The sequence below is a fragment of the Ipomoea nil genome, unplaced genomic scaffold (assembly GCF_001879475.1).
Source record: "Ipomoea nil cultivar Tokyo-kokei standard unplaced genomic scaffold, Asagao_1.1 scaffold0143, whole genome shotgun sequence".
Taxonomy (NCBI): domain Eukaryota; kingdom Viridiplantae; phylum Streptophyta; class Magnoliopsida; order Solanales; family Convolvulaceae; genus Ipomoea; species Ipomoea nil.
The window spans coordinates 995,179-1,009,096 of NW_017616571.1; the positions used below are offsets into that span (position 1 = coordinate 995,179).

The 13,918-nt window shown below is 34.6% G+C and overlaps 1 protein-coding gene across 1 annotated transcript; it reads right to left on the reverse strand.

Annotated features, from left to right (window-relative positions):
• Positions 1–9,759: 9,759 nt before the first annotated feature.
• Positions 9,760–13,020, reverse strand: LOC109172139 (protein FAR1-RELATED SEQUENCE 12-like). Its single transcript, XM_019321290.1, has 8 exons — positions 12,963–13,020; positions 12,475–12,525; positions 11,766–12,383; positions 11,436–11,648; positions 11,318–11,351; positions 10,631–10,867; positions 10,053–10,299; positions 9,760–10,005 (listed from the first exon to the last, which is right to left on the reverse strand). The coding sequence occupies exons 1-8, from the start codon at positions 13,018–13,020 to the stop codon at positions 9,760–9,762; spliced, it is 1,704 nt and encodes a 567-aa protein (XP_019176835.1).
• Positions 13,021–13,918: the final 898 nt, after the last annotated feature.

The following is a 13,918-nucleotide window of genomic DNA, read 5'->3' on the forward strand; positions in this document are numbered from 1 at the left end:
AATATAAATATTATATAATGTGCAAATGGTATTTTTGGTATTTGTGATATAAAAGCTATTCCCAAGGGCATGGGAATAGCTAATACCAAGGCCCCCCTAGGAATGGCTATTCCCCTTGCGAAGGTAATAGCTCATTCCTAGGCATGTTATTCCCATGACAAAATGATCCAACAAAACGATGGAATAGGTTTATTCCAAGGAATGTTATTCCATTCCTGACCTATTCCATGAACCAAACATGCCATTAGTTTCTTTAACATTTAACATTCCATGTGTTAAGAAATATTACTACGAAAATAATATTTTTGAGAAAAAAAAAACAAGCACAAGAACAAAATGATATTTCTGGTAGGTAGTTAGTACGAGTCGAGCGAAACACTCTTTGCTTAAAACCTTATTTGTCGCCCCCAAAAGTGCTAGGAGCACTGCGACCTAGATTTCTCAGGATAAAGCGTACTACAGTACGGTTCTAAGGTATGAGCACTCAGACTTGGAACGCAGCAAACAAGAACGTGGGATGAACACAAAAGGTTAAGAAAGGAGTAGGAGCAGAGTTTCGAGAGAGAGAGAAAACACTTTGTGTAAATTCTGCTGCTCAACAACAACTTATATAGGAGTTGAAGGATTAAACAGCATTTAATTCATGATATTACAACTTATATAAGAGTTGAAGGATTAAATAACATTTAATTCATGACATTAAAATTGATAAACTATACAATTCAATAAGTTCTAGAAAGACTCTTGTATAAATAGTGATGCAAACCCACTTCCCAAATCAATGTGGGACAAAGGCTACTTTAAAGCCTTTCCCTTTTATTTTTCTAACTCAAATGGGTCTACTTTGAGAATTAATATCTCATTCACCCATTATTCGTTTTGAGCGTACAATATATCAATCTCTTCATCTCACTACGAAGAACCCGAATTCACTTTGGCCCAACCCAAATCGAAAGTAAACCCCACTAATATTTGTACCACAAAATAGCCCCTTAAAATATCATTTATGCTATTTTTTCAACACCATGTTCATTTTTAAATATGAATATAATTATTATCATCAAGTTGGAGCCAAACTTTAATCAAATTGGATAGTGTATGATAGGATTTAACTGGTAGTAAGGTCATCTCCAACCAGCAAATCACCAAATTTGAAGGAAAAAATGGCGTAAAATTGCTCCAATCAAGTCGCCAAATCACTAAATTTTTGGCGTTGGATGAATAGTGCAGCGCCAAATTTGGCGCTGCATTATTCATCCTATGCTATTTTTGGTGTACTTTTGTATTTCCCATTTGCCCTTGCTTTATTTTACTCTTTTTTATAATTCCTTTTGTATCCTTTTTGTTTTTTTTTTATATATATTTACATATTTTGTTAAATATTTAAACATAAATTTTATATTATTAAAAAAAATTATATCATTTGAAAGATCTCATCAAGACGATTAAAACAAGACTAATATTAAATATAATTTAATAAAAATTTAAATTACATAAAACATAACTAAAGTTTAATTTATTAAATTACAACTATATGTTATATTAAAATAATAAAAGCATAAATATAAACTTTTAATTTATGAGAATATAAATTATTTTAGTGTAGGAATAAAATTTGGTGTAAATGAGTTGGAGATGAAAAAAATATGGTATAAAAATATGCTAGGAATATTCATTTTGGTGTAAAATTTGGTGCAGAATTTGGTGTTTTAGGTTTGAGATGGTCTAATATTAGAAGGAGGGAATTTATAAGTTAAGAGATCCTAACATTTTTTTCCCTCCATATTGTGTAAGCCTTCCAATAGAGTTAATAACCAAAATGGTCCCTCAACTATGCTGTAATTATCAATTTCAGTTAATACCATTTGAGGTCCTCCGAGTATAGTGGTTTTGCCACGTTTAGTCCTAAACTTTCAAATTGACCATTTGTGGTCCTTCGACTTTCAAATTTAACCATTCGTGGTCCAAGTTAACCACCCATGGTCCTTCAACTTTCGAAATTTAACCAGTCGTGGTCCTCTTAAAAGGACCATGGTTGGTTAAAATTTAATAGTTGAAGGACTATGGGTGGTTAACTTGGACCACGAATGGTTAAATTTGAAAGTCGAATGACCATGGATGGTCAATTTGAAAGTTTAGGACTAAACGTGGCAAAACCACTATACTCGGAGGCCCTCAGATGTTATTAACTCTTATCAATTTGGTCCTTGATTATCATTTTTACACAATTAAGTCCTCAATTATGTAATTTTTATCCAATTTAGTCATCTGTTAATGTGACTGTTTGTTGACTGTCGAAAGTGGGGATAAAGTTGTAATTTTACAAGCTTTCTCCTTCGTGCTCATTTAGCAGCGCCAAACCATGCATCAATAAGCTCCGATCAGCTTCCAAATCTGTCAGTGTCGAAGTAGTGGTTGTGCATCGGAGAGCCGAAGGATTTGATTTTCAGGAATTTTTTGACGGTCAGAAGCTAATCGGAGCGTATCGATGCACGGTTTGGCGCTGCTAAATGGGAAGGAAGGAGAAAGCTTGTAAAATTACAATTTTATCTCCACTTTTGATAGTCAACAAACAGTCAAATTAACAAAGAATTAACTTGAGTAAAAATTACATAGTTGAGGACATAATTGGATAAGAATGATAGTCGATGATCAAAATGGTAATTATGACATAATCGAGTGACATTTTGGTTATTACCTAGCTGATAGCATTAACTTGTTGGGTTGTTGTAGAAAGATGTCTGGTAAATTAGTTGTTAGCTCATAGCTTATTACATGCAAAATGACATTTAAGGGTATGTATGTCTTATGTTATTCTTAACCTATAATAATAATAATAATAATAATAATAATAATAATAATAATAATAATAATAATAATAATAATAATAATAATAATATTATTATTATTATTATTATTATTATTATTATTATTATAGAATTTATATTAAAAACAAACATATGGTCACGAGCATCTTTTTGGGGTGTTTTGGAGAAAATAATTTATTTTTTTAAAAAATGAACCAAAAAACATCTTTTTTTTTTTTTTTTTTTTAATTTTAGGATTTTCAAACAATAAGCAGTTACAAAAAGCTTTTTAACCAAAAACTCATGTCAAATAGATAATAGTGGTCAAACAAGTCAAAATTGGTTGATAAGCTATTTTACGCCTTAGTCTCTAGCCTAAGACGAAGTGGTTTTTTTTTTTTTTTTTTTCTTTTAATATTTTAATTTATTTAAAATTATAAAAATAGATTAAAATTTTAAATTATAATTGAACCACCACGCCAACCTACAATTGGGAGTATACGTCACTTTCAATTTAATTTCACAATTTTAATTTGTTTGGGAATCTAATTGTAATTTTTTTAAAAAAATTGAATGAATCAATTACAATTTTGCTTGTAATTTGATGACCTATTTAACCCTTATTTATGTATACAAATGTTGATTAATTATTATAGAGTTTATTCCAGCAAAGGTCCTCTGAGTATAGTAATTTTCCACAATTGGTCCTCGTTTTTTAATTTGGACAAATTTGACACTTGACTATCAAAATCTTTCAGATGTTGTCCTTCCGTCACATGATTTGGACGTAAAAATAAAGGATAAAACCGCCATTTTATCTGCTAATTGTCTTCTTCCCCCTCATTCCCCTCTCTGTACGCAAACACCTTCGATCATCATCTCCGAAGCTCAAATTCCCAATCAAACTAACTCTAATCATAGCTGATGCCGAGAGTAATCTCAACAATATCGTCGTCATTATCTTCCTCCGAGCATTTCACTTTCATATGAAACATACCATCTCGATTTTCTTAAACCAACCTTAAGAATGTCAGTTCTCTCTCTTAAAACTAGGGTTCTTTCTTGCATTGGAATCTCCTTTGCTTTGTTTTGCTGATAATTAAGGTTTCTGCTTTATGTAATTGTCTTAAGTTCTAGAATGGCATTGAACGTGATCGATGGGGGATTTCCAGCCGGTGTAGATGACGCGCCGCCGCTGCAGAAACAAGAAAACTTTGCCGCCGTACCCAGTGTGATCTGGTACCGGGAGTGCCTGAAAAATCATGCGGTTAACATTGGAGGAAGCGTTACGGATGGGTGCGGTGAGTTCATGCCCGGCGACTAAGAGGGAACAGTGGCGTCCCTAAAATGTGCCGCCTGTAACTACCACTGTGGCTTCCTGGTTCTTCTTAGTTGTCACTCTCACCCTCTCTTCTCTCCTCCTTTTCGATCACCTCTCTGCTTACAAAAAGCTAGAGGTTCATAGACAAATACATTGAATCTTTGGTACGCAAGTGTGGTTTCCACCATATATTTTCAAGAATGAAATGCACCCACTTCTTATTAAACAAGTCCACGAGGGGGAGTCCCACAACACAAGACCCACCTAATCAGTAAAGATCATTTGTTGGCAGAGACACCAAGGGAAGAAAAAAAAAAAGCTCTCATTCTCTCTCCTTCTCCACGATTCAGCTTTGAAATTCTGACAAAAACTCTCATTTTTGCGATCTCTCAATCCCGTATATATGCATATGCCTCTACCTTGGTTGATTGCTTGCGTGTTTGTTTGTTTCTCCTACTTTTGTTGTTCTTGTTCATTGTTTTTTCTTTGCGTTATTTTGCCTTGATTCGGTGAATCGGTTTTTGAAGATGGCATTTTTAGCGGTATGCAGAGGATTCCAGATTTTAAAGATGCCCGGTAATATTTGCATATAGAGAAGGGAATGAAGAGGAAGAAGACAACATTAGCAGATGGAATGACGGTTTTACCCCTTATTTTGACGTCCAAATAACAGTCATTTGACAGAAGGACCAACATTAGAAAGATTTTGATAGTCAAGTATCAAATTTGTCCAAATTAAAAGATGGGGATCAATTGTGAAAAATCGCTATTCTCGGAAGACCTTTGCTTGAATTAACTCATCATTATATCATTGATCATGATTCCTCTTATAAGGTGGACCGTTGACATAATATATTTTTTTAATACACTAACGTTCATTTTTTTAAATATACATTATTTGTGTACTGAATGTTCATTATTTGGTATATCACCAAATAATGAACCTTCAGTATATAAATAATATACTTTTACTATATTAAAAATGAATATTTATTCATGATCCATATTGCAATGTAGAACATAATCCATAGTATAATTTGCCAATGTTGATAGAGTAGGCCCTCTGAATCATGTACTAGATTTGGATTTTATTTTTATTTTTTTGAAAAAAATAAATGCAAGCCCACCACTTCCCTTGGAAATTAATATTTTACTAGACAAGCCCATTATGTATTTATGTGGATACATGCACAGACGCACAGTGGCCTAATTTCACCAAAAACCTACCTTACTCCCTAGATAGGACCAAACTAATGTAGTTCTAATGATGCAATCGTTATGCTTTGCATTAATATGAACCATTCTTGGTGCATCCAGATGCACATGACGTCGTTTAGGAGTAACGGTGCTGTTAGTGGCACCGTTTCACTTCACCAATCAGATTTTTTTTTAAAAAAATATAAAACCTTATTCGTTCGTTTCCTCTCCCATTCCATTTCACTTCCGCACTTGCTTTCTTCTCCAACACGATACCCTCCCCAAACGCTTCGATCATCTCCATTTCCTTAGCTTTTCTTCAGCATTTTCTAGGTTTCGCACACATTCATCATCACTGTTGTCGCCGGCCTCCGATCATCACACATTCAACAGCGCTTCCTCTGTACAGCAGAGCTCATCTTCTTCCTATAATAGGTATAATGCATTTTACGTTGATACATGAGGCATTTACACAAAACAAGCATTGATTTTGAGTATATGTTTATGTAATTTTAAACTAGGGTTTTAGACTGTTTAATCTTGTATGAATGTATAATTATTTGATTATGAACGTGTATGATTATGATTATGGGTTTATGAGTATATTTATGAGTTTATGGAATTGTTGTTGTACAATTTTGGAAGTATAGTTGTGCGTTTATGGAATTGTAGTTATACAGTTTTGGATGTAGTACTCTGTTAACCTTACTCTGCGCACCAAACTGCATTCATGCCTTTTTAGCATAATTTGCCTTGTGGGTATATTTATGAGTTTATGGAATTGTAGTTGTACAATTTTGGAAGTATAGTTGTGCGTTTATGGAATTGTAGTTATACAGTTTTGGATGTAGTACTCTGTGAACCTTACTCTGTGCACCAGATTGCATTCAAATCCTTTTTAGCATAACTTGCCTTGTGGGTATATTTATGAGTTTATGGAATTGTAGTTGTACAATTTTGGAAGTATAGTTGTGCGTTTATGGAATTGTAGTTATACAGTTTTGGATGTAGTACTCTGTGAACCTTACTCTGTGCACCAAACTGCATTCAAATCCTTTTTAGCATAACTTGCCTTGTGGGTATATTTATGAGTTTATGGAATTGTAGTTGTACAATTCTGGAAGTATAGTTGTGCGTTTATGGAATTGTAGTTATACAGTTTTGGATGTAGTACTCTGTGAACCTTACTTGATGTTTTTTATTTGCAGAAATGGAAGACTCAAATGTGAGAGATGACACTACGCTTGGGCAATTCATCAAGTCGGTAAAGAGTAGCAAAACCAGAGTAATATGGAGCTCACCGGCTGCTCAGCTCACCCCTGCACAAGAAGATCCTGCAGAGCCTTCCACAAGGCAACAACCAGCAGCTCCCAAAAGAAAGAGGGCACCACCACCAAAACGAGAGCAAGTACGGGACCCTGACGTGGATTACTTCAGTACGCGGATGGGTCCCAAACAAATGTCTGAGCTTGTCCAACGTCTATCACAAGATCAAAAACATGATGTTGTTGATATGGGATTTGTAGGGCTGCTACATCTGCAATTCTCGAGCAATTATTCACAACTTGTTGAGTATCTTCTGAAAAGGTTTGATGTTTTCAAGTCAGACTTTATATTGGATGGTGATATTCTGCATGTCAGTGAAGAGGATGTTGAATACACCTTGGGGATCCCCCGGGGAAAGAGAGATGTTGAGGAGGGTACAAAATCTGAGGAAAATTCTACATTTGCATATAATAAGCTCCTAACTGACTGGAGGAAGAGGTGGAATGTCATGTCAGGGTCACCCATAACAACCAAGATGCCTGATGAGATAATCAGAAGAGGTGACTGAGGAGTGCAGGAGTATCAACCTCAACGAAGAAGGAAGCAACTCCATTACTAATCAGAGTGCCATTCGAAAAATCCACCACTCCTACTACCCCTGCTGCCCAAGCTGCTGCTGAGATTGATGAATTTGATAAGTAGGTTACTGCTTTCTTATGCAGATTTAGACTATGAATATGGTTTTCAATTGGTCAAAAATTATGAATATTAAGTTTGATTATTATGAATATATTCTTATTCAACTATTGACATTGATTGTTACAATTATGGATATGTAGTTTTCAAATTATGGACATATAGTTTATAGATTATGGAAGTGTAGTTATACAATTCTGGAATTATACTTGTGAGGTTATGAACTGCCTCTGTTTTTTCTGAACAACAGAGCTATGGAAGAAAGTGAATCTGATGTTGAGGATGTTACTGTGAGAAAGAGACCTGTGCGCAAATTCAGAAACATCCCACTTTATTTAAGGTCACCATACTGGACTAAGAACAAAGGCTCCATCCATAATGCAACTCCCAAAGAAAAGGTTGTTTCAAACTACGCATTTTTGGAAGCCTCAAATGAGCACCCGGGAGGGTATGTTTCCATCCACCTATTTTACAAGAATTTTATTCATTAATTTATGTTCTTATATTTATTTATTTATTGTATTGTAGAGAGATATTGTTCAGATATGGTTATTACTACTTGTCAAGGGATGGTTTTGCAACTCTGTGCAATGGTGAGATACTGAGCATCTTCCTAGATGTCTGGTCCCTACGTTTTACATTGCTAAACACGTCCCGTGCGGTTGGGGAGACAAAGCGGGTCTACTCTTCCACCCTAGTATATGTAAGTGTTCACAAATTATGAATATATAGTTTTCAGATTATGGATATGTAGTTATTCAGTTCTGGATGTGTACCTGTGAAGCCCTGGTTTTATAGTTTTGTAATTCTGGAATTATAGTTATGCAATTATGGAACTATAGTAATGCAATTTTGGAAGTGTAGTTATATAATTCTGTATGTATAGCTTTAACATTTTCAACAAATATTATATGAATTATGACTACTCATTCTTGCATTTGTGTGTACAGCTTCAGATTGATCCCAATGACCAGTGGATGAAGGATCTCCCAGCTGACATAAAAAGGAGGAATTTCAATGAGAGATTAAGCTATGAAATAACCAGCTTCGGGAACCTAGACATTAGTGATGCAGATTTAGTAAGTTCTATTGCCCATGTCCAATTTGACTTTATCATGTCCAAAAAATACTAACATTGCTTTAACTGTGAATTGAAATTAGATATTTTTCCCAGTTCATCGCCATGGTCACTACTTCTTGGTCTGCTTCAACGTGAAAGAACATAAAGTACAGGTCATGGACAACAAGGAGTTACCAGCTGATGTTTCAGAGAAGGACAAATATGGCAACAGCCCACACTTATTGGTAAAATTGATAAAAAAAAAAAAAAACCTTGACATTCTTACCATTACCTATCTATTGACTTAAAAGCATTATCAACACTAAACTAACTTTTTTGACCAGATTGAAGCATTCAGTGGTTACCTTAAGGCCGAGTGCCACTCCTTGTATGTGAAATTGCAAAAAGTTGCAATAGAGTACTTTAAGTTGGACTGGGCAAACACTGAAATGTCACTGATTGCGGAATCTATATACTCCGGCATATGGAGACATACCGAGGGACCCTACAAGACTGGCAGCCAGGATTCAAGAAAAATATGCGCTTGAATGTAAGACTACAATACATATTATACTTTCAAAATACATTAAAAAAACTGCAAATGACTAATTACTTAATGTTCTTTGTTTATAGGCAAACTTCATGTACGAACTGCGAGCGAAATATGCTGCCAATATCATAAAGTGGAGGATGAACGCAGTCAGGGGGAAGGTTCTACAAGCGGCCAAAGGTGTCTCCAAGAAGAAGTGAATGAATATTCTTCAACATGTTGACTGAATTCTAACAATGTGAAAGTTTTTGTGATCTACACTAACAATGTGACTTGGCTCTGTGAATGCATGATGTTAATAACTAAATACCAATTTACTTCTGATCTATGCAGCTTTTTTTTTTTTTTTTTTTTTTTTTTTTTTTTTTTTTTCACGTATGAAATCTATAATTGCATGACTACTATAATTCCATAATTGCATAACTATAATTCCATAATTGCATAACTATAATTTCATATTTTCAAAACTATAATTCCATAATTGCATATCTATAATTCAATAATTGCATAACTATAGTTGCATAATTGCATAACTATAATACCATAATTGCACAACTATACATCCATAATTGTATAACTATACACCACAATTTGGTAACTACAAATTCCATCACTATGGAAACTACACATGCATAAATGCATGACTATAATTTCATAATTGCATACCTTTCATAATTGCATGACTATAATTCCACAATTGCATAACTATAATTCCATAATTTCATAACTATAGTTCCGAAATTGCATAACTATAGTTCCATAACTGCATAACTGTAAAACCATAATTGCAAAACTACATATCCAGAATTACAAAACTATAAGTCCAGAATTGCATAAAATCAATGATAACAAGTTGTATTTCTCAATCTACACCTACGTTGTCATCTAAACCCTTACTAAACTGAACAAAATCTGAACTCGAAGAACTTGGATGTACGAGGTACCCATCCCCAGCAAGCTTGGATATGTTGTCCAACACCAAAGACTGAACAGCACCCTTTGTACTCAATGCAGCTTTATTTGTAGCACTCCTTCTCCCCCTTGCAAGACTGTACTTCTTTTCAATAACATCACTCCTCCTTTTATTACGCTCACTTTCAATCTCTGGCTTGAAGGATTTTGTACACCACCACTTGAAGATGAAACACCACACACTTCAATATGCACATGCCCAATCTCGGCTTCAACTTTTTTCTTAACATCATCAACAGCTTCGTCACACAGTTTCCTAGCTACACTACTATCTTGACTAGAAACAACTAATCTTTGAAATTTCCTACTAATATCGAACACCCAAATTGATGGAGGGACACCAACATTATAAACCATAGAATCAATGTTGACATTCCTACCATCAATAACCGTTTTAGTCCATCTTTTAAGGATATATTTGTCAGGGATACTAGAAACACAATGTACATGAAGAATGCGTAGACAATGACAACATAGAATTCCCAACTCAGAAATCAACTTGCAACTACAAGAAATGTCCAAGTTGGTTGGGTTAAAACTAACCTCATGCCTTATAATATCTATATCTGGCCGCCACACGTGATACTTTTGTTGACAGCCATCATTCAACACCATTTCTTGATGACAGGCACTGCCTTTCATGAATTGTTCCTCAAAAAGAAAATATATCTCACTCGTGTATACCTCTCTAGCATGTGAAAGAAGTTTCACATGCTCCATCATCATAGCGGGTACCCCTTGAGCACACCGAAAGTCTTCACCATTCTCCTTTACTTCTCCATTCAGAAATTACGCTTACAAACGATGAATAGAAATCACAAAGATTTGCTGTCTTGGACAACCTTCTAGAAATCGAGTGATTTGTAGTTTCACTCCTTTGTGACGACAAAATGCCCCCAGAAAAATAGTCCTTATTAAATGCTGGACACCACTTCTCCCTACAGTCATATAGCTTTTCTAACCAAGTATTCTTGTGGCATTTATAGTCAGTCACCAACCTGAAAATGGTAAGACAAAATCCCAAATGTTTATGAAGCAGAATATTAACAAACAACATCACCACATCTAACACATGCTCAAAATTTCTACTGCTATATATACATAATTGGAATACTATATGTCCATAATTGATAGACTATATATCCATAATCCATATACTACATTTCCAGGCACAACCAGTCAATTCAACTGCTATATATCCATAATTGAAATACTATATATCCATAATTGATACACTATACATCCATAATCCATAAACTACATTTCCAGTGACCACCAGTCAGTTCACCTGCTATACATCCATAATTACTATACTATACATCCATAATTGTTAAACTATACATCCATAATTCATATACATCTGTAATAAATATACTAAATGATCAGAACGGCTAATACTACATACATATGAAATATAATCCAATAAAAACGATTAATTACTAACATACCTTGTCCAATAGAATTGAAATTCAGCTTCGGTCTCTGTGTATTTCAACACGTAGTTAAACATATCCAAGAAATCCTTATTGTTCCTTAACGTCTTGATATGCTTCTTTGAATTCTCACCAATATGCCATATGCAAAGACGGTGACGTGATTTTGGAAACACTTTAGATATAGCAGCAGCCATAGCTGCACATTGATCTGTCATAATAGTCTGTGGACACTTGCCACCCATAGATCTTAAAAACGCTTTAAACAACCACACAAACGATTCTATCCTCCCGTTCATAAAAATCCCGCATCCAAACATTACATTCATGCAATGGTGATTCATCCCTACGAAAGGGCCACAAATCATATCATATTTGTTTGTGCGATATGTCGTATCGTGCACTAACAAATCCCCAAACACCTCATAATCTCGTCTCATTTGACCATCCCTCCAAAAAATACTGCACAATCTTGCATCCAAATCAAGTTCAAAATCAAAGAAAAAATCAGTCTCGGTAGATTGCCTCCTCCTAAAAATTTCAATTAAAGAGTTAGAATCCGTTCCATCCAATCGCTTGACTGTATCCGCCGCCATTGAATTATAAGCATCTCTATTGGTGAAACCAACTAATGGGGACCCCCCTGATTGGTGTTTTAGGAACCTAATACCATCTGCCAGTGCAACTCCACTGTCCTTCAAACCATGTAAATATAAGAGCTGATTATCTCCGACACTCCTATGTGAACGAAGTAGATGACTCTTGTTGAACACACATAACTCGTGATTGTGCACTTTCTCGTGTTTTGTAACTGTCCACAACCCATCATCACCCACGCCAAACTGAACAAACGCTCCACACCCTGTCCTTGTGTCAATTTTGGAATAAGCCTTAACCCCACTGTTTGCCTTATAACCAGCCTTAGAACAACAAAAGTTCTTCATTTGAATTGTGTTAGTAGATCCTTTGTACCGTTGATGACCTTTCCTCACACTAAAACCAAGTCTATATGCATAATTGTTATACAACTCAAAAGCCTCATCAGCATTACTTACTACCAACCCAACCAAATCTTGATCAACTGCAAATATAACACAATAATAACCATTTCCATTAAACTATAGTTCCTAACCAGAATTTTCTAATTAAAAGGTAAACCACTATGAATAAACCTGGAATTGATGAAGATCCATCAACGTCTACATCTGCTTGATCTGAACTCACTGAACCATCCACAATGCCTTACTAACTACATTATATAGACATGGTGAACATTATTTCAAACAGTTCATCAAACAGCAAAAACAGAGTACCTACAGATTCTGGATATATAGCTATGTGATTATGGAAATATACTTATACAATTCTGGATACACATACGCAACAAACTGCCAAAACAGAGTACCCCGCTAATTCTGAATATATAGATATGCAATTCTGGAAATATAGTTATGCAATTATGGAATTATTGTTTTGAAATTCTGGAATTGTTGTTATACAATTATGGATATATACTTATGTGATTTTGTATACATATTTGCACAACTAAATGGCAGATTCTAGACACAAACATCACTGCTAACAACAATTGTATCATAATGAATCACAAAATCATACAAAAAAGCAAAAGGAACAAATGCAAAAACAATAGCAAGATCACCTTGAATCGAATGCCAATCACCAACTGCGGAATTCGTCTGCTCTGTTCCATCCTCCATCTAACAATCACTTTGTATTCCGATCGCGATTTGCGATTGTGATTGCGATTGCGATTCCGGTGATATCGAATGCCAATTCCACAGCGAACAACTGCCAACGATCGAGTTGAAAACTTGGAAACAAACTCAAAAGGAAATAAACGCCGTTAACGGATTTTTTTTTTTTTTTATAAAACACCGCGTCCTTACTCAAAAACGACGTCGTGTGCATCGGTATGCACCATGCATGGTGCAATACCGATGCACAGCATAATTTGCCCTAATGATGGGCAAATTATTATGTGGACCATGGACCACACAATGTTATGTGGACCATAACAATAAGTACATTTTTAATATACTAAATGTACATTATTTTTGTACTGAATATACATTGTATAATATAATGTACATTTAGAACAAAAATGATATACATCCCCTGAATACAATGTACATTATTTTTCTACTGAATGTACATTATTTTTGTACTGAATGTACATTATTTTACAGTAGACAAAATTTGGTCCACACAACTTGTATGTACCATGGTCCACAAAATAATGATTGCTAATGATGCATATCACCGCCCCATCGGATAGCTTAAGTGGTTAGCGGATCAATCCCCATCGGATAGTTTAAGTGGTTAGCGGATCAATATTTAGGCTCCGTTTGATAAAATAGTTAGTTTATAGGTTAATTTTAGCTTATTTGATCACTATTAATTGTTAGAATTGGTTAAAAAATTAATATAAGTGTTTGGTTAATTATCTTTTTGTAACTTTAAAATATTAAAATTCAAAAAGCTGCTCAAAGCAACTTTTTCAATTAGTTTTTTGAATAAAGAAATTATACCAAACAACTATCAGCTAATAACTAATTTACCAAACATTTTTTTACAATCAATTAATATTATCAACTA

What these genes read in the sequence shown, in the direction of transcription:
- LOC109172139 (XM_019321290.1), bottom strand. Translation starts at nt 13,020, where the DNA reads ATGGAGGATGGAACAGAGCAGACGAATTCCGCAGTTGGTGATTGGCAT. An exon ending in TGGATCTTCATCAATTCCAG is followed by an intron (nt 12,384 to 12,474) that starts GTTTATTCATAG and finishes TTATATTTGCAG; the next exon opens with TTGATCAAGATTTGGTTGGG. An exon ending in TTTGGATGCAAGATTGTGCA is followed by an intron (nt 11,649 to 11,765) that starts GTATTTTTTGGA and finishes GCCCTTTCGTAG; the next exon opens with GGATGAATCACCATTGCATG.